This window comes from Ptychodera flava, chromosome 4, assembly GCF_041260155.1.
Source record: "Ptychodera flava strain L36383 chromosome 4, AS_Pfla_20210202, whole genome shotgun sequence".
Classification (NCBI taxonomy): domain Eukaryota; kingdom Metazoa; phylum Hemichordata; class Enteropneusta; family Ptychoderidae; genus Ptychodera; species Ptychodera flava.
In genome coordinates, this window is record NC_091931.1 from 15,771,562 (window position 1) to 15,793,821 (window position 22,260).

At 38.4% G+C, this 22,260-nt stretch overlaps 2 protein-coding genes across 2 annotated transcripts in view; one reads left to right on the forward strand and one right to left on the reverse strand.

The window, feature by feature from the left end:
- Nucleotides 1–360: 360 nt before the first annotated feature.
- LOC139130998 (ubiquitin-fold modifier 1) lies at nucleotides 361–12,940 on the reverse strand. Its single transcript, XM_070696885.1, has 5 exons — nucleotides 12,868–12,940; nucleotides 12,707–12,763; nucleotides 7,737–7,794; nucleotides 3,029–3,068; nucleotides 361–1,246 (listed from the first exon to the last, which is right to left on the reverse strand). Coding segments are annotated over exons 1-5 (261 nt in total). The 5' UTR covers nucleotides 12,870–12,940; the 3' UTR covers nucleotides 361–1,142.
- Nucleotides 12,941–14,580: 1,640 nt separating this feature from the next.
- The window catches only part of LOC139131001 (putative methyltransferase NSUN7), an 85,375-nt gene continuing 77,695 nt past the window's right edge, over nucleotides 14,581–22,260 (forward strand). The window contains exon 1 of the mRNA XM_070696888.1: nucleotides 14,581–14,770. The gene's annotated coding sequence lies outside the window, so the exon portion shown is untranslated. The remainder of the gene's footprint in view (nucleotides 14,771–22,260) is intronic.

Consider the following 22,260-nt stretch of genomic DNA (forward strand, 5'->3'; position numbering starts at 1 on the left):
AAGAATATTTTCAAAATCATTATTCTCCCCCACATTCAAAATTCAATGCTAAATCAGGACTTTAGTCAAAATTTTAGTTACTTTGACCTGACGGCAGTATGTTGACAGTATCACTGACGCGGTATCAGACGACAATTTGTGACCGCCGCTCGTAGCGAACTCAATATCTTCTACCAAAAAAACTATCGAAAACTGGACAACAGTGTCACCTGACTTAATATGAGGTCACATGACCTGTAAAACGCTATCGATACAGAGTGTAGTGAGTTTCACTGACAGCATGTCACTAAATGTCCGAAAACTGTCACACTGAGTGTATAGAGTGAATAGCTATGCTTGCTGAATACAAGACTGCACGAATAAGTAATAGCGGCATCCATGACTTTAATTTATGAAACATTAAAATTTTAAAGACTTTCTTTGAAAGGTAGAAACATAAAATTCATCATGTTACAACAATGGCTCCGCTCAGTCACAGAAGTTCAAGGCCAGGATTCTTACACACTACTGAGAACGGCTATTGTGAATTCAGATAGACCTAGGTGCACTTAAAGGAGTTGCTTACACCATAGTTGCTCCAGGGTGTATGCTTCCAATGATAATATAAACAGGTCTTGGGTGTGCTGGTACTCTGCGTGTATCAATAATATCTTGTATTTTTTCCCCTTAAATAGTTGCAAAAAACATCACATTGTCACATAAATTAGACATTTATGGTTATCATCACTTCATTTATGATAAATTTCTGGCATGATTGAAGAACATTGGCCTAACCATAACCAGCAGTGTGATAACATATCCCTCAGTATGGTGTTTGTAAAATGGGTGAACTAAGAACACAAAATTGATTGTGCTACCAAGAATAGGCATACATGTAGTACTTGACTTGATGGTCATGTCAGCATTGAAAAATTTATAAAGCCGTTGACCTTGAGGACAATGACGGCATCTGTCTTAAATACATGTGTACGGCCTGATGATCATGTCCATATGAGTTTTGCCTGTAAAGAATCCTTCACTTTCAAAAATACTTCACCACCACTCATCTTCAGCCACTTCCTTAAAAGGCCTGCCATGAGTAGATCCATTGTTGTTTCATGACAGTGACTGCAAATATATTTTTTAATCCTAATTGTCGACTCCTAGGGAAGTCTGCCCACTCTGTCCCTCGGTATAAGCCGGAGTTCAGATCCATGTTTCAGAAAGACGTTCCCTGCACTCTGTGCTGGATTAATTCCTATGCCATCTGTGTTAGGAGAAAGAGCAGAGAATGATTGGTTTACACTTCAGAAAAGATACTTCAGTGAAATCAAAAGGTAAAATCACCAGAGTATATTGGATAAAATGTCTCAATTCTAACATCTACATGCTCTATTGTCCAAATGCACTTTTAATAAGATATTTGAAAAAATTTGAAAGCAATGTAACATTACTAACAACTCAACGCTCTGACAACAAATTTACCACAGTCAACCTGTACTATATAAACATTTGTTCAATATGCACACAGTACAGTAATAAAATCTGCCTGCCTTCTTCTAACGTACAGACTTTCTTTGTTCACTGGGTCCTCACTGAAAAAAATTAACATTATCTTAAGGGATCATGCTCTTCAAAAAGCTCTGGTAGGGCCCCCTAAGAAACCTGATTGCTTTCATAGCAAAGACTGGGTTGTGTGCGTTCTTCAGGTGTGACCTTCGTTTCAGTCTGTGACCTTCGTTTCATTCTGTGGGTTCATGATTTACTGCATTGCTTTCAGGTGGGCAGACGGTCATAAGGACAGTGCTATTCAACTTTTATTAGGGTGTGACAGTGTGTCTGTCTACTTACAGTGTTGAATCAAGGGCAGGGCATTGTGGGTTTAGGGTGTTCCAGCACAAAATGACGCACTGGAAATTACCTGGTGCATCAAAAATGACATGCTAACATGCACACCAGTGTGATGGGTAACCAGAAAGTTCATGGAAATCAAGCAGGTTGTTCATACACGTACATTGCCGTTTGGAGTGTTAATTGATTTGTTACATCGTCCTAGCATATTTCAACACCCAAAGAAATTGCAACTGAATACTCAATACGACAATATGTTAATCACGATATTGTATTGGGATATCACAAAACAATTTTGTGATCATCGCAGTCCAGCTGTTATGAGTATGCATGTGTACTTGGTTGGGCTGACCGAGTTTCCGCAAAATCAAATCACTTTCACAGACAAGCGAAATTGAAATCTGTCCATTTAACATCCAAAGAAAATCAAGGTTATCAATGTTACCGAGAAAATGTTTGGAATTAAACTTTTCTTTGTAAACTACAGTTCATTGAAGCAGTGTGGTACATCCGGCCAATGAACTCAATCAGTTATCACGGCAGATGTAGTGCATGCAATACACAGTCCAGTCATGTGTGCATGTTTTGCTATTTGTAATTCAACAGGGTCAGAATGGCCAGTTAGGTGTGACAGCAATTTCCAACATCTGCACTCATGAGTAAGCTGCAGTTCAAAAAGTTCATGTTAAAAAAAAGGGGGGAAGCTGCAACCTGGCAAACATCATGTCAAGGTCAAAGGACTTATGACCATATCTGCATGTGAATAGAAAATGGCAAAAGGCTCCTCAAGGTCACAATAAATCTTACAATACACCTGCATGGCTACCAAGATCGTTCTTAAAATATGTGAATCACATGCTCTGCTATGGATACTTTGTGAGCCACTAGTGTAATTGACAATATCAATCACCCCATGATTTTAATTTTTCTTAAACTTTGTGAACAATTTGTCAAGTGACCCAAGTTGTCATGATGATTGAAATTAATTGTGTTTGTGACTTGTTTGTCGTTGGGAGGTCTCAGAAAACCAGAATAGGCCTACATGACTAAAATGCATAATTATGGTAAGAAACATGAATATTAATTATCTTATCTAATGAAAAAAATGCCCTCCAATTTTCAAAAAGGTCCCCAAAATTTAAGTCCACAGGCCAAAATGCCCCCTACTCTCTGATCCTAGATTCAACATTGTGCTTACCGTTGGTAATTATGGCACTGGTAGCTGGTGGCACACGAAACTGAGGGAAGAATGAATGGATAAATGATGAAGTACATGATAAAGTAGCAGTTTTGTGTTATGCATGGACAAGCTTCTGAAGCATGGCTTCTAGAACAGCTGGAAAGAAAACAATCAAGCGTGTGTGAACCGCATGTAGCAGCTGCACCATCTCTATACATTGGAGCGCCCTTAAATTTTAAAGATTGCTCAACTCTTTTCACTGAGAAATCTAGAAGCTTCCTGAAATATCCTTGTGTCAGCTCGATACCAATACTTGGAGTATATTAAATTGTCTAAAGTCAAAGAGAAGACTCCAGTGCAAATGGCATGCCATACTGGCTCTAGAGGGTGTACTTCTACACAGAGACACATGATGATCAAGATACAAGATTACAATAAACCCAGGGCTTATTTTTTGAAAATGGCAGGAGAGCTAAAATTCACTCTCCTGAAACAATCAAGGCGAGTGGTAGGCGAGTGATTTAGCAGCTCCCCTGAAAATAGTCAGGCAAATGAAAATAAAAAATTGTGTCATCTCTTATGATTTGAATATGGCACTGCTGACATTAGGAGAGTGACTGAACAGGTCCCCTGAAAACAGTATGGAGAGTGCATGAATAAAATTTATTACAAAAACAGTATGCACTAGCTGTCTTTCTTATTGTTATGTAATAGAGAAGGGAGAAAATATGGGTTATGTATTTTGATAGATTGAACAAGATAAGTAGTGTTCTTCCACCCAAATGTTCACAGCATATTGGCTAACTTTCAACATTTTTCGAACAATAAATATGCAGAAATGTGGCCTCTGTTGCATTCATGGACAAATAGATGAAGTTTTACTTTTTCAATGGACATGTAACTTTTTCATAATTTTTTTTTCATACAAGCCTTTTAAAACTACTATATGGTATGCACATGAGATATATTGGCATTAAGACAAAAACCTACCAAGACAACAGTGCTGTCATCAAACATGTTTGGTTTTGAACATGGAGGTATTTTTTTACCTCCATAGTTCAGTGTTGTCCTTAGAAGCCAGGTGCCGGGTAAATAACCCGGCTGTTTTGCATTTTTTCCCGGCTACTTTTAACGTAATTAGATTATTTTTATAGACCTATTAATTTCGGGATTGCACTGCCAGCTGTTAGACGGCACACGTACGATTAGCAGTTTCGCAACCCAGGCCCCGCATGGAACTGCACAAACACATAACAGTTTCTAAATACCTATTTGTGGCTTTTTCAGCCCGATCTTTCATTCGTTAAATAGTGTGATTGGCTGATAAATGCGCCTGTGGTGTTGCCTTTGTTACGAGCAGTGAAATTGGTTTGATTATCATCTTAGGTCATTTTTAACGATGGCGTCAAATAGAAATGTGGCGTCGGCCACTGCCACCTTGCCGATTGAATATTTTTTCCCTAAGAAAGCCCGTTCGAAAGGTATACTTGATTCTAACAATAAATTTAGTTTATGTATGAAAAACTTCAATTTTGCTGAATTTGTGAGAGAAAAGCGCCTAAAAGATGCGATTTTAATCGACGGTTTGAAGTTCATGAGACTGGCAAGCTAGTTTTCCGCTGCCGCGCTGGCTGCCAATGTCACTACGAGTATGATCTTCTCAACAAATTAAGTTATTCTCAGAGCAATACCGACGTATTTCTAGATTAATTTTAAAAAAATGACACTAGAACTGATTTTTTTAGAACCAACTGTTTGAATGGTTATTTTATTTTTATTGATTATATTGACGTACTAGAATCCACAGTCACAGGCATGTGTGGTGCTGACCGTTGTCGACCGGCGCATCATCGTCACGGCTCACGGCTTCACTGTGGCGCTGATTCCCCGTTGTTTAAGACAACAGGACAATACGTCGTGGATTCCGGCATGGGTTCAATTTCACTGCGCTTCTCCATGTTCTCCATGTTGGGTTGCCCAAAAGTGTCCTTCGATGGACCCTCTGAATCATTTTTTCACGGACTCGTGGAGCAAATTTGAAAGAAAATAGAGTTGTTTCCTTCCGACGCCATGCTGCATATCTGCTTTGATCAAAGTATTTGGGGACAGCAAAACGAGAGGATGGTGCACGGTTGGCATTTATTAGTAATTTGTTGCAACATTTCTGTCAATTACTGACTTTGTGTCATAAGTTTCAGAAAATATGTGGTAATGAAGAATGGGAAATGGGCAATGAAATGAGCAGACTGCAGGTGATTTAAGATTAAATGTTAAATCTTCACTGCAAATAAAACCATAAGTGTGTCATAAACAATACAAACAAAACAAAATCATGTTTGTTCGTTTTGTTGTATGTGAGCCACGTCTAAGACACACAACAAAAGTACTGTGTCACCTCAGATGCCACCAGAGAACATCATTTCCACTCCAAAATTTCATTTTCGCCTTGTGTCCCCCCTTTTGCGCTTCCCCCCTCGTTCCCTACGCTCACTCGCTTCGCTTCGCTCCCTCGCAGTCCACCCGTCTACTTTCTTAAATTACCCGGCTACTTTTAAATATAAGGACAACACTGATAGTTTGAACTTCGCCGAGTACGTGTACAGAACTAGATTTTTACACTGAATCGTGCTACCAGCAGTCCACAGTCAAGTTATGTTTCTCTTGTTTTCGTTTGTGGCCCGCTGAAACATCCTGCATGCTCGTTGGTCTTAAACCAAAGTTAACTTGTTTCCGCGATATATCGAAGTGATCACAAGTTTACATTTCACAAAACAAAACGAATTTATCATAACAGCCACGTCGAGGTACACGATCTGCGGTGTGTACACTCGCGACGGCGAAGAAGGCGGAGGGCTGCCAATTGTTTCAACAGATACCATTTTATGACAGTCACACAGAACTCCTACGCTGTACGCCAAAATGTAGCAAAAATTTTTGTCTTTCAAAGTTTTACGGTAGAATGAACTCATGATCGTTTCGCCATTTTTTTTTCAGAAGTATGGCGTATCCGTCCAACTTTTCAGAGTCAATTTAATTATTTTAAGCTTTCAAAGGACCAAGAGACCTAGCAGTCGCTCAGGCTAAATTGTTTAATCAGAGATTATGCATTTGTTTCCGCGAGTTGCGACGTGTAGTGCCATTCATCATATCGTAGACATTTTTTCCACGTTCAATCTCAATAGCGTAAGCAATATGATCCTCGTTTGTCACGCATATTTTTCCAATGAAATCTTGATGCGGCAGGATAACCGTTTGTGTTTTGAACACTTCGAAAGAATATAGCAGCCAAGAAAACGGAGTTGGTTTGAAAATGTGAGAATGAAGGGCTGTACTTTGTACATTTGTGTACATATAAATAATAAATTCTGAACCGCAGTGGTGCTATATTGAAGTGTTAGGCCCGCCGCCGATACGCTATCACTAGACGAGTACTATTGTAATACTGTATCACACTGTTGCACCTAAATCGATCCATTCCATTGCTAGAATCTGCTTGCCGAGAACGTAATTCATACTGATACTGAAGTGAAGTGAACTGAATATTTTATTTTATCCGCTACACTGTGCTTCGCGTGTCGATCGGAGGAGATTAGAGTATGTTACATTTTGGATACAACGTGTGCCTTTGGTCTCAAAAACTTGGGTCCCAGCCGTGACACGAGCGGCTAATCGCTCTCGTGGAATTTGATTTGAGCGAGTGGTAGGCGAGCGGAGCGATCGCTCGCCTCAAAACATAAGGTCTGTAAACCACGGTGTCACTAGTCTTAGCTGTCCACAGAGAAGCTCTAATAGATATTAATAATACTTTACTGAAAATTCATTGCCTGTTTACACCACATTCCCACTTTTGCTCTAAAATTGTCTACGTTTCTTTGAATTCATTGGGTTGAGCATTTCTAAGGCTAGTTTCACACGCTCAACAATGGTTTACATTTGAAAATGACACAGTCATACAGTGAAATTATATTTGAATGAATTTGAACTATTAACTCAGAAGATGTCAAATGTAACATTGCTGTTTCTGATTTCATCGCATATGGCAGGCCTCACTGAGAAAATGAGAAAATGCAGAAATATGACATGGTAAGCAAACACCAGTAATTCTGGGAATGTAAATGATGATAAAAATTTCGAAAGAAATGTAATCAAGTGGCCTGTAATGCTAACTTTTGATAATTTTTTCACCATTTTAATTTGAATGTCAACCAGAATTCCTTGTTCTACTTCCCAAAGCTTGTTGATATACACAGTGTTCAGCTTGTCAACACAGCTCTTACGTGTTTAAACAGTTGCATTGTTATTGTTGAAACGTGACTTCTGGTCCGGACTAGAATTCAAATGTAAACAATAGCATTTTACACATATAAACACTATTTTGACAAGCTAAATAGTGGGTGTTTCAACATTCTTTGGGGAGTAGAATAAGAAGGTGCAGTTGATAGAAAACAAAAATAATGAAAATATCAAAGGTTAGCATTACTGGCCTTTAATATGAAGAAGAATGATGTTAGTATTTAGTAATGGTACGTACTTTAAAATGCAAGAAAAAAGTAGCACAAATTTAAAATTTGGCAAGCTGGGGTTTTTTTTGCCAAATTTGTTTGACATTGGTCAACAGTATCAAGGGAAGTCACACATCTTTGACACGACTGTCTGTCATCAACCGACTGGCCCCTAAATCAAACTTGTGCTAAAGTTGAAACTCGTTGAAAGCTAATTATCTTACCTCTTCTGCTGCAAACTTTAACACAGCCGTGAATGGTGTACTTTCAGGGACACTTAATCTACAAAAGACAAGAATGTGCAATAATTACAGTAACTGTCACAGCAAACTCACTGTTCATTGGCCCTACCCCTCATTTTTGCCTCAGAGTGACTGGATTTGTGCACAGAGGTACCTCGTTTATGGTACATAACAGACACCGGGAAATCACTTGAATCAAACTCAATTTCTGGGCAAAAGATGTTCCAATTGCACACAAAGCCTTCATTTGGAATTCTGGCTTCAAAAGTATCATTTTGCCAATAGACAGCCAGCCAGCAAAACTTGAAGTTTTCAATTGTAAAAATAGAAAATATCAAATTGGTTTGGTCTATACAACATCCCTCTATCGGTCTATATCACTAAAAATACGGCAAAATGGCATAAGTCTATATGGTAGAGTTGTGGCGCTTGCAGAATCTGTCTTTGATGTATGATATCTGACAAATAAACAGTATCAGAGACAGACAAATCATTCAGTTCTTGGAAAACACAAATGTTGGATGTTCTGAGATTCACCTGGTTGTTAACATGCTGCTGCAAGCAAAGGGCTGGTCAGACGGACTAGTGTATAGTATAGCTGCAAAATTGTAGCTCTACGGTGAGGTGGTCGGTGAGTTTTGGTTTTTGCGACATCGCTCACCAGTAGAGCTACAATGCCGAAGGCCCTGTAGCATACAAAATAAGCGCGCCACACATGGCGCGGCATTTTCATGTAAAATCCCACATATTTACTGCATTTGGTCGTACTGATTTATCACTACTGAGACTAAATACTATACTACACTAACCTTGTAATTTATTGGGTTTGGTATTAGCACAGACTCGTCGATCGCGTTCCATAATCATTGAGCGGGTTTCTGGGAGCTGCCATTACCGGAAGTTGGTAATGGCGTCTTCAAGAAATGTTTTTGGAACGCGATCAACGTATTTGAACAAATACCAAACCCCTTACACGACAAGGTTAGTGTAGTATAGTGTTTAATCTTCAGTAGTGATAAATCAGTATGGCCAAATGCAGTAAATATATGGGATTTTACATCAAAATGCCGTGCCATGTGCAGCATGCTTATTTTGTGTGCTTCAGGGCCTTCGGCATTGTAGCTCTACTAAGACTACTGGTGAGCGAGGTCGGAAAAACCAAAACTCACCGACCGTCTCACCGTAGAGCTACAATTTTGAAGCTAACTAGTGTATTGTGTTATTTTGTGGGGTAAATTCCTTTCTGCCTCCAAAATTTAGCCAAGATAAAAATAGCTGGATCACTCGACTTTTTCATTCTTTCATTCATTCATAGACTTTTACAGCTGAGTGTATTGCAAACAATGCTTTCTCCTCGCTGCATTTCCGTAGCCAACAACGTTGAGTGGCACTTGGGATAGGTCAACTGATCGATACTCCACATAACATCGCCGGGGAAGTTGTGGGTGGTTGTGGGCAGCGGAACTGCTGTACTCGCAGCACGCTTTTCTCCAGGCTCAATCGATGATTTCATGATCTTGTATTCAAGAAGTATTCGATCCAAACGATACTATAGTTCTAGTGGCCTATGAAACTTGGGCAATTACGTGACCGAAGAATTATCGGACATGCTGACATTAACCTTGCTGCAGTACAGTAGCTCGAGGTTTTGCCTGGGTATTTGGGTCGGACGGCAAAACCAGAGCTACAGATCCAACCATCCAGAGAGAGTGCAGGTGCCGAACGTCTGGACGTTCGGCGCGCCTTGCAAAGTTATTCGGCGAATCCGGCGTTCTTCTCCTTACCGGTTTACCTTCTAATACTATTTTGCACCTACCCGCTCAAGGATGTCTCGCTATTTATCCAAAGCACTACCGTTCGGCAGGTTTTTGTGTGCCGATCGCGGGTTACTCAATGAATGGGACGCCATGTTTGAAAGGGATGACGTCACAGTCTCGCACATCCACGTTCCTATCCTATTAGCATAACAATGCACACATTTACGTTGTACGTGTACGCTGCAGCGCTGCGCTGGTTCTTTCAGTTTTCATAACTACTGACCGGCCGAACTCCGAAATGAAGACGATTGATATTATATGATAATTTTTATGAACAAAATTACAGAGAAATGTTATAATGTGTAAATACGTACGTGCATGTTATTCATGAAAGTGATTGTAAATGATTATTTGATCACGCTATTAAAGCCACAATACAAACGACAGCATCGACGAAACAGCAAAAGCAGACGGAAAACGAAAAGCAAACAAGGTTTTCATAAAAGTGAGGGAAGCTGCCAAGAACAAGGTAAGCTACTTTTCAAAGGCAAAAAAATAAAGTCATCTGTTGTTTCCTAAGTGGTGTTGTGTGTGATATTTCTTATCGATGTCCGAGGAGACAAGAACGAAACCCTCCGACAACCTTTGTGTGCGATCAAGAAATCGAAATTGTCTCTGAGTGTACCCACCTTTGGTTGAATACTTTCTAAAAAATTTAAATGGGATTTAAACACTGATGCTATCTTGAAGGAAGGGCGACAGCGATTTATTTTTAAGGAAACTGCTTTCCTTCATGTTTGATAGATAAATCTTATCCATTACAGTGAAAGCGTTGTTTCATTCTCGCTCATCTGGTGGCTTCATCTGACAATCAAAGACATATTAACTTCACAGAATTTTATCACTTACCTTAAAATTAGAATATCAAGAGAAGTCTGTCACTTTATGATCAGCTAGTACTTAGGAAAAGCCCGATCAATTGTTAACTGTAGTAATAATATTCTGTCATATTCATCATATTCTGTTCGGAGCGACCCTCCGGTCGGCGTTTTACACTCGGGAACCTGCTTGCAGGTTAAACCGGCGCAAGAATTTATTCATTTCCTCCATTACTTTGCGGCTTTTAAATGATTTGTAAACTGTTTCATGTGTATGTTTTGGTCACCGCTCTGTATCTATGTACTTTTTGTATATTTAATATTTTGATGTATTGTGTTTTATTCGCACTTTTTTATTGCCCATGTTTAGGATGAATAAAGCTGTACTGAGTTGAATTGAACTGAATAAAACCAAAACCCGACGGCCTTTTTCCAAGGCCACCACGTCATATTAAAAGCGAACTACCGTTGAATAAACCCATTGTCCATCACCGCACACAAGACGACGTAAAGACCAACACAAACAGAAAATTTCAACAGAGGAAAAAAACTGAAGTTTCTCAAACGAAGAATGAAAGAAAACCTAAACAACGTATTAAAAGACACGGAACACGTAAAAGCTAATGGAAGATTAAACAAAAACAAGAAAAACCAAAAATCCTTCAATATAGGAAGAGGCATAGCAATTATGAATACGAAAGATTACATTCTAAGAAAATAATAGACCGCTGAAAATTCAAACTACACATGTATAATGTAAACCACCGTCCCTCCATTGAGGACGGTGTGTAAACCAACGCAGCGCGACTTAAGTACACGATGGATATGGGGACAAAATTATGAGGAGGTAACTTACAGTTTCCCCGATCCTGTAACGAAAATAATACGTTCATACTCTTGTATACAAATAACGGAATGATCGGACACTCTATTATCAAAACGTTCCCAAGTTACTTGTTGTTCCAGTCAAGCATATCAAATCCTGGTATTTTTTCTATATTTTTTTTTAATTCAACGGACAATACAGTATAAACAAATCTGTGAATGGAACGTGGGCTCACCAGCAGCCTCAACAGAAATAGCTGGCATAAGATTCCGTGAAACGGAGAAAATTATGTTAATCGCCACTCCGGTCAAATATTCCGATGGAAACGTTTCAGACACGACATTTCCATGGTTTACGCTGGAAAGGGCCATGTACCTTACTTCAAATTCACATTTGAACATTCTATCGACAAAATCTCGTACCTTGACTCAGTGGTCGGAGATATGACCGAGAAAGAAGGCCCGACATTAATTTTCGGTGTATTTTTAATGAATTTTGCTTCAGTGTATTTCATTTGTCTAACTTCGTTTTATTGATACGCGGAGTTTTATTTCCCGAAAATTAAGTCCTCGCGTAACTTTCCATTGCACAAAATTAAATGCTTGTCCGCATTTTCCGCAAAAACTGCAACAGCGACCAGGCGAGCATGCATCAATAAAAATTGTTATAATTTCAGGCAGCAGTGTGCGATATCGCGTGTGCAGCTATATTTAGTAACAATGAAGTTACATTTATTTCCTTTCTATTATGTACATAAAAGCAACTATGTAAGAGATGCACTACCGAGCCGTCCGGTATTTATTTCGTTTAATTTTTACTTGAGTTTTGTTTAATTTTTATTTTATTTGTTTAGCTTCGTTTTAATTATACACGTACAAAGATTTTTAATTCCCGAACATGAAGTCAATCTGGCGTAACTTTTTTACATAGCGCAGCAAATATCCGATGGCGTTTTGTTGATATCGCTACAATAATGCTAATAGGATAGGAACGTGGATCTTCATTTCGGAGTTCGGCCGGTCAGTAGTTATGAAAACTGAAAGAACCAGCGCAGCGCTGCAGCGTACACGTACAACGTGTGCATTGTTATGCTAATAGGATAGGAACGTGGATGTGCGAGACTGTGACGTCATCCCTTTCAAACATGGCGTCCCATTCAGTGAGTAACCCGCGATCGGCACACAAAAACCTGCCGAACGGCAGTACTTTGGATAAATAGCGAGACATCCTTGAGCGGGTAGGTGCAAAATAGTATTAGAAGGTAAACCGGTAAGGAGAAGAACGCCGGATTCGCCGAATAACTTTGCAAGGCGCGCCGAACGTCCAGACGTTCGGCACCTGCACTCTCTCTGGATGGTTGGATCTGTAGCTCTGGTTTTGACGTCCGACCCAAATACCCAGGCAAAACCTCGAGCTACTGTACTGCAGCTAACATTAACCTAGAGTAACATGAAAGATGCAATGAATGCACTGTAGAAAATTTATACTTACACTTTATACGGAAGCTTCGGGTCAGAAGTGAGCGTTATTTTAAATGTAACTTTCGACCTGTTGAAAGCAAACAAAACAATGAGTAAACACATACAAGTTGAAAACACAAAAATGTCAAAAGATTCCCAAAATTTGACAAAATATGGTAGATCAGGAAGTACATTTTCTACGCTGCCACCGGCTTTCGCAATCTCGCACTGAGTTTGTGCGATAACCTTTAACCTTTAATCTCCGAGGCCCTCTAAGGAGCTGAACAACAACCGATTTTACCATTAGGTTGAGTCCCTAACATGAACAAATAACGATAGGGTTCTGGAGGATGTTTTCGTATTTTCTCAATCTCATGAAAAGACGTTGTTTTGTATCCAAGACTATGCTTTATTCGCGTCATTTTGTTTTGGCAATAATTGTCGTTCGTAAATCCGTCAGCAAGTCAAGCTTTTAACAACTTATTTCAACAATTCATCGTATTTAGGGAAAGTTAAACAACAATTTCGCCCTTGAACTTTTGCACTTCCCGATTTTCGTTTTGAGTGGGGGGGGGGGGGGGATTTTATATGAAACACCAAAAGTTACATTTCAGTGTCGTGTGTCGTTCTGAGATTCGGACTACCAGTGGAAAGTCCGGTTTTAGCTAATTTCATCAACAAACAGGAAGCTGTACAGAAAAAGCCTAGTTTTTATAGGCTGATCGCAAATGACGTCACTGTTCTCTCTCATTAATATGCATAAATAAACATTTGTCCGCATTTTCCGCATAAACGACGAAAATAAAACCTGCGAGTGTTAGAATGGCTATTTAGCGTCACACTTATTCGTATGAATTGATGACTGAGACTACAAGCTGCAACAACAGCCTCGCATACAACGACAAAATCTGTCCGAATTTCAGCATATTTATCCGAAAGTCGCGCGCGTGCAGCTATATTTAGTAACAAACCCGAAATCGCGATCAACGCTATTATAATATTTTATTTCAACGTACGGTAGATGGATGAAAGACAGAGGATACCCTGTCGAAAAATTGCACCGAAAAATTAGCATAATATGCTTGGTTTTTGAACAATATTTATGGGGGCAGCAGTCTCCTCTGCATTTGTTATGAATTTCTAAATTTCGTGAAGGTCGGGCCCTCCTTTATGTTCAAATATCGAAAAAACTTTGCGGAGGAAAGTTACATAAATCACCTCTGTGGCGTCTCTTGGATTAATTTTTTGTACAGCCATGGAAATGGTTCATTCAAAGAAAATTTCGGTGTGGGGGCTAGAACCTGGTGTTAGTTCTCCGCGAAAACTTTATGTCGATCCGTGTGAAGCCTTTGATAAACAAATCTTTCACACATTTAAAGTTTTTTACATCCCCCTCTTGCTAATGGTAATGCTTTATTTTTGAATGGAATAAAAGGTCTGAAAAAATGTAAGAGCTCAGTCCACGTTATAGAAACATTGTTTTAATGTCGACTTGAAGGGAATCGCAATTTTAAAATAACTTGCTCCTAAGACAATTTTTCTCATAAATTATCTTGCCAACACACATCTTCAGCTTGATGTACCGTACCCAATTCGCCGACTCGGAAGACGCGTTTCGGTGATACGCTCAAAGGGCGCCCTCTGTCGGAATCGATGTTGCAATCGAGAAAGTTTGGATTTTGAAGCCATATTTTCTGACAGAATTAATTTCGAATGAACAATTTTGACAAAAGATACTCAGATGATATGTTGTAAACCGTACAATTATATCACAAATATCATTGTATGGGGGCTACATAAAACCACAATCTCGATATCGGTCGGCGCGTCGAACAAGTATCGCTTTTTTATTCGTGGCCAAAACTTTAAACGAATCGCGAACGAGCCTGAATCGAACAGAATCTCGCTTCTGTTGGAAGTCCGCGAACGTGTATTCTTTGTGTAAAATTTAGTTTGAACTACAATTATATTATCGGACTTTACCCTAATCATTATGTTATTCGCACAGACAAGCAAAGTTGCGAGAATGTCGACCGCACCAACTTCAAGCCGTTGCTTTGAAGCGTCAAGTTTTGAAAGGCGAAGTGATATTCTGGTAAGTTCTCCCGGCAGTTGTAACGATGTTCAATGTAAAAAAAGGTCATATTTTTACTGGATGAATCGTGTATGGCCAGTAATTAAGAAAGGACAAGCGAGATAATTTATCCTCTCATACATACATACATACATACATACATACATACATACATACATACATACATACATACATACATACAGTCGGCTTGCTCCGAAAAATATTGTTTAATCTGTGCACAGAATTTGGATAGATTACACTCCCATGACCATGGCAAAAATGTACCACACGGCGCGATAGTAGAACTTCCTAGAAGACGACCGAGACGTGCATAGCACATGGATGCTAGTAGAATTTACAGTTGGCTCGTCGACTTTTAACTTTTTTTTTCATAAGATGTTTCCATTCACGATCATATTTATTCTATTGTATTCTTCCGATCGCAAAGGCAGGCATATTACATACAATATTGCTGTCTTCAAGTCAAGACATCCTGCCTTGGTGATGGAAATAGGCAAAAATCATATTCACAACTGAAACGAAAAGGCAAAAGCATGCCACATTTTTATCATGCTCACATACATTTTATGAATAATTTGTCTTTAGCATCAAAAAGGTGAACGTACACATGCTTTGTACAGTTTTTCAATGTTATTCAAATGTTTATTTTGATACGCTTATATTGCCTCTTTTGAGAACCTGACGACTGAGAAATCATGAGTAATGTATACATCTATGGATGTGTATAGGTGGTTACTGGTATGATAATGAAGAACGGTGACTTCACCAGTAAACTTATCACTACCAGCTATCAATTTCATGCAGTTTGGCTTTTAAAGGCCAGCCTTCACACCCAAGAGCTGCAGCTTTTATAGTAACATGGTTACGAATAGACTTGATACCATGTTTTGAACGACATCTACAGCTACTGGAGAAGTGCTGTCTTTTGATTTTAACAAATTTATATCAAAATTTTATACCTTTCCAAATATCAACCCTCAAAATTTGTTGGGGCTTCTTAACTATACTCAGGGCATTTATCAAGGTCTTTATTGTATCACACACTGATAGCTTTCATTGTACCAAAAAAAACTAGTCTTGAGGCTACGAGAGTCTTGTTGTCACACAGTTAAGTATGATCACTGTGGTCAGCCCAATATCATGAAGAGCGCCATCACAGTTGAATTTAAAAATAATTGCCTATGAAACATTGATATTATTTTAAGCTTGATTTTGTATCACTGTGTTTTTATCATCACAAGAACATGTATTATGATTGAATAGTATTATAGAGCTGCTCTGGAAGGTGCGACACACACATAAACAGTTTCGTTTACTTCATGACTTGGTGTTCAACAGAAACATTTGGTGTCAATTGCTGATGGCTTCCTGCTCATGGGAATATTTCCCAATGGTGTTGCATTGTCAATTTGCTGATCAATGTATGTTGCAGGTTCTTCTTGATGAGCAAAAATGTTTCTTTCCAAATATATGATGTTGAACATTAGTTCAATCAAATGTTCTGTTCTATACATATTGCAGATGACCATTACTGATTAGTTTTGCTATTTACCTTTTGGTTTCAGTTTTTGTTTGTCATTCAAATTATTGTGTTACTGTACTGATAAAGTAGAAAAATGTACGGTTCCAGGAGAAAATTGAAGTACAGTTTGCCCCAGGAATTGTTGAGAGCATAGTGCAATTTGCATGACAATAGAAATGTTATGTTAATGATTTTCTATTGTTTTTCTGTGGCCACTATGCTGTCATTGCTTTTGGGAGAACACTGAAGTATTTAATTTAGTCTTACAAATGTAACCTTGATTTCAGTATAATTGCACAAGACTTTTTCATAATAAACCTTAATTTTGTACATTTTTGTCACTAGAAATAACCAGAGTGTACCTCTCACACTGACATTTTTCAAGGTCTACCATTTCCCAAATGATGAAGCATCTGTGTGTTTTAGATTCTAATACTGAACACTCTTAGGGGCAACGTCAAAAGTTCAATGAAGGATAAAAAACTTAATTCTTTTAGTTTGGGGGTGGGGGGGTTTTGACCTAAAAAAGTTTCTATCCTTCAAATCGATTTAAGGTAAAAATTGCCAGGGGAATGAATATTTTGAAAAAATAGAGCAGAAATGCACACTTTCGTGTTGAAGCCAGCGGAGGGAGTTGTTTTAACACGTGTATAGCTGCACCTGGCCTACAAGTTAGTGTAAACAATGCAGGTTGTTGGCTTCTGTTGCACCATAAACGGTAGTTTCTCTACTGTCTATGGTTGCACTCGGAATTTATAATTGTATTTTGCTACATTTCTGGTGCACGTGTAGTCCGCCTGAATGGAGCAGTGTGAACTGAGTTGTTACAACCACCAGGACAGTTGAGATAGATTTTATACCTCTGGAAGGAGAAACCTGAACTTTATTGTTCTTGTTCTTGTTCATTCATTGATAAACTTCAAGTTTGTTGTTAGTATGTTGTATTTACATTGGATGAAACACAAAGTTAAAGTGTGTTCCCAATCTTAAGTCCCACTAGCTGTATCTTTTAGCATTATTTTTATGATTTTACTTTCAAACTAAAGTAAGTTGGTGACAATGTAGTCATTTAGGTCTGTGTACACACTTATTATTAACTATCTGCCGGGGCTATATATGCAATTTTGAACAAGATAAAGATTACCGGTACACTGCGATTAAATGTTCGCCCAAACATTAAATCACAGCCCAATGCAGAAAAGCTAAAACCCTTGATACTATGCATATCTGCACTGAAATCTTCATGTAAACTGCACAGAGTAGTCCAAATTGTAATGCACAAGGGTGAATGTTTTCAACTATGACATTGTATGTTCTGATTCCTTTTTAATATTACCAATTTTTGAAAATGCCAGGAAATCAAAATGACCGTTAAAATTTTAACTTACATGTCAAATGTTTCTGAAAGGAATGGTTTCCCAATGCAGTGAAAGTTCATATCTCTTCAGATTTCAGAAAGGAGAGAATAGGTAGATAATTTGAGGTCAACAAATTTCAAGAGTTACATGTACAGCTAGTGGGGCTTTAACGATGCATTACTTTATTTCACCCCTAAACTGACTGATCCTTAGCTTCGCTTTACATAGAAAGAGCCTGGCAACAGGTTCAATATAAGTCAATTAAGTTTCTAGGGGGGTGGGGGGGGTTTGGGGGGAAACTAAGGGAATTAAGTTTTTTATCCTACATTGAACTTTTGACGTCGCCCCTTATAGGCTGCATCCTATGGAATGTATTTGCCAGAATGTTTGTTCTGTCTGTAAAATACGTATTCCTATATTCTATTACAGAGATCATGTTGAAATAAATGCCTTCGGATGTTTAACTTGTCATAGCGGGTGCATGTGTTCTTCCCAATGTCAGTATTGACAAGTGAATTGCTGTGCTGACAGCTAGCTAGAATGACTAGAGTGATGTTGCGTATTATGTATCATTGCTGTTTATTTATTTATTTATTTTAATCAGACTCTAGGCCTATAGAAATGCAAAAGTAAGCATAGTTTACATGGTAAAAAATAAATACAAAATGCAAATGATTGGATATTTTTCTCCAGTGCCTGCATAAGATTTAGTTTACTTACTTTTGCAAGGCAGTACTTTGTATTCTAACAGGGAGATAAATCAGGGAATACTTTCCTTTATACATTTTAAGATAGTATGTGCCTAGAAAGTGAAAGACATTTGCTCAAACTTTCCTCAAAGAATATTTCAATCTTTCTCTTTCAAAATCAAGAATAAAAATTTGGGGTCACCGAGCAAATTTTGGAACTAGAGAAACAAATTACTCAAGATTCACCGAAATTCAAAATGGCCACCATCCCTGTGTTAACTCTACGGAGAAAAAAATAAAATTTTATATTTTCGAAAAACTAAGCTGGTGATAAGTTTTCTTACACAAAGAGCTTTAAAATGAACCCCCACAAGTTGTATATCAGAAAAGAATTGTAAAAGTTTGAGAGTCCAAATATCTCTCCTCAAGGCACATTCTGAACAAAATTACTGAAAATCTTATCAAAAGTTACACATACTGTCCCTTCATAACTGCTGTGACACTTTATCATGACCATGATGAAATAATGTTTTCAGTGGATTTCTTTGGTTTTCCCCTCCCCTTAAGCCCCTTCACCATTGCTGTTTCATCACAAACACATTGAATCATCTATCACAAATTTATAAGCATTGACTCACACACGCTCCATAACAAGCTTATCAGTAAATCTATAGGATATGTACAGTCTAGCTGAAGAGAGAATTATTGTTTACAAAACCATAGCAACAAACTTATATAATGTCTCCCCATCAGTAGCAGGGTAGCCAAGGGATAATACGGTGTTCAAAGGGTTTTGAGAAGATAAGAAGATATCGTTACTGCTGATTTCCCTGGAGCACTGCTGTGTGATGAAATCTTAATTAGGTCAACATTTTCTTTTCATGATTGTGTAATTTTTAAATATCAGAGTGCTGCTTTCATGTATCTCAGATAATGAAGATATTAAAGTAACCTTTAACATAAAAAAGGCAATTTCTGAATTTTTACTTGATGTCACCATCATGAAAATTGCTTTTTTTCACATTGTAATTACACAGTATATTTGCCGAGTTGCATATAAGAGAGCTCATTCCCTTGTTTTGTTCATTTTTCTAAATATGCATCAAACTTTCGAATGTATACAGATAATCTTAAGAAAAATTTAAGTAGAGGCAATTTGTAGTTTTTAAATGAATTGGCTGATTGGCACACCTTGGCTGTTCTAGATTCCATTGCACCCATACCCTATTATAATCAAAATTTTGGTACTGGTGTAACCGTCTTGGTGTCTACAAATTTGGACCTCAATACAATTGAAAGGAAGTGTGGGTGTGTGAAAAAAGACACAAAATACTGACATGTAGCAAAATGTCACCGTACAGGGATTCAGTGCAAGTTTTCCTAATCCCATCAGTTCAGGTTCAACCTGGCTGTGTTGTCATTCTTTTAATCAGTGATTTCCAGTGACATATCACCAAAATGCAAATCAATAACTGTGGTCAATTTCAACATGACAATAGCATATCACACAATAAAGTTAAGTACCGTGTTGTGACTAAAGTCTAGTGGACAAGGACAATATTAGATAAGTAATTACCATAGCAACCAAGAGATGATCCCGTCCAACGGAGATAGTGAGACAATCGTTAATTGCAGGAGTACAGTCCATTTTGTTGTCATATGATCTTTTTGTAACTTCTAGCATAGACAGTAGAGTGTACTGTTTATGCTTCTAGGCATTTCCAGGTGCCACCAATTGAGCTGTTTGTGCAAAAAGGCATTCGTGCGCAGTTTTTCAGCGGGCGGGCAAATTTAAAAACTTATCAGCGGGCGGGGAGAAACAAAACGATATTTACCGTGGTTGGGGAAGAAATTTAATTGTTTTCAGTGAGCTGGGAGAAAATTTTTGACAGTGGGTACCTGAAAATATGTAGACGGAGGGGAAAGCTGTGGTTGATAGAACTTGAGAGGAGATTAAACGCCTAACTTAGAGGGGAGCAATGTTCAAAGGTATACTGCTAACTGCTCGCACGGTTATTTGCAATCTGGATTGCCTATAGTGGGCATCTTGTGGGTAATGGGGAATTTCAGTAGTGGGGAGAGGGCAGTGGGGAGCTTGCATTGTTGTGGGGAGAGGGGAGCGGGCAGACCATAGATACTGGAGGGCATTGGGCATCAAAATTCAGTTGGAGGGCACATTTTCCGTGTATGCCACTGGGAGGGCAGTTATGAACAGCTCTACTTCCCCCTCCAAATTTTAGGTCAAGGTCAAAAATAAGTAAAATCAGTGTATCAGCCTTCAAAACATGTTTGTGATGATTTTGTGAAATTAATGAAATTTACCAGTTGGCGGCACCTGCATTTCTTTTTAAGGTGCATGTAAACCATTGTACACCTTATCAGGACTAAATTTCCAACGATCAAGATAAACCACTGCACAGATTCTTGCCAAAGAAAGGTTATTGTTCTCCAGAAAACGCTGGTAGCCAACCCTGCAAGAGACACTGCCTAATACCTACTGTATCCCAGTAAATGTTACCGGGATTCCCCAGTCATTTTACCAGGGTTCCCCTTGGTATATCAGTGCAATCAGATTAGCGGACATCAGAAATGTTACCGGGGTTCCCAAATCATTTACTGATATTCCCAAACCTTAGCAAAAACACTGCCTACTGGGTGATCAAGTATTATTAGATATCAAAATTCCTGTGACCTGATCTGTGTCACAGGTCAATACATTACTGACCTCAATTTAAATGTTCACAAATTGCCTTCCTGATTCATAAATTCCACAAAATGTTATACTTCAAGTGCTTCCCGATGTTCACTACATTGATACCACTAACCCTTTCACCCCTGTATCCAAGTACAGAGGTCCAACCTTGCCCTGGAAAACTTCAAGGATGTTCTAAAATTTGGCTTTGAAATAGTTAAAACTTACAATGGATCAGATATATCTTGTATCTTGCCAAGAAAATCAAATTAGTGAAGAGTGCATACTTAATTAATGGTAAATATGTACATTTACATTTTTTTTAAAAAGTTGGAGTTTGTTGTTTATATTTTTACTTTTTTGCTAATTTTGTTGCACAATTGTGCTTTTTGTAATATGCCTGGTTGTCATCTTTTGTAGTATAGTATTGGATGTGACACTTGTTATGTACAGTATATTCCATAACCTATTGTTTCTAATTGCACAGAAGTTGCCATTGTCTGTGCTTTGGAAAAGTAAACACAGACAAGGTCCCAGACAACATCTGTGCAATGCATGTTGCTATCTCAGCTCCAGCAATGACACAGAATCAATATTTGACTCTGACTTCCAGTCATCATTGCTCAGTCGCACCTTTGTGAAGTCAACAAGCACTCCTCGCCAAGGGGGACATGTTTCAATCTTATAGGCTAATGTAACTTTTAACTGAAACTATATTGACTTTGGGCAAGTCAAGTGGTTTGTTCAATGTTTGCAGTGACTTTAATTAAATTCACACAACTGGTTGAGCTGGCTCAGCGTTTCTGGAGAGTTGTATCATAACTTGGAGTAATTTGTTTATTCCGTGAGTGGGTAGGCATGGCAACGCTGGTATGTTGATCTAATTATGATATCAGTGAATGGAAATAAGTTCTCCACTTTATTGAAAAGCAAAGATGCACACACTTGAAATCACTTTTATTAACGCATGAAAAATCATGTGTTACAGAACCTATGTAGATTAAGTCTAAAATTGTGAGTGAAACAGAAGAATGTTATATATTTCTACCACGTCAAAGCAGTAATTGACATCGTCCAGTATGACACTAAAATTGCTTTTTTTTTCCTTTGGCCTTTCCGGTCTGAGTCTGAATGTACCAGTTAACCCCCAGCTATGATATGCAATTTCAGCTCGAGGCTGTCATCCACTTTCAATTTTCAGTTTTGGATCAAACTTTGGATTTAATTTT

Bases quoted from the DNA above. Each gene is read 5' to 3' on its own strand.
- LOC139130998 (XM_070696885.1), bottom strand. The intron at 7,795-12,706 runs GTAAGTATAAAT...TGTCTTTTGTAG, and splicing joins CCGAAGCTTCCGTATAAAGT to ATTAAGTGTCCCTGAAAGTA. The intron at 3,069-7,736 runs GTAAGATAATTA...TTCTTCCCTCAG, and splicing joins TAAAGTTTGCAGCAGAAGAG to TTTCGTGTGCCACCAGCTAC.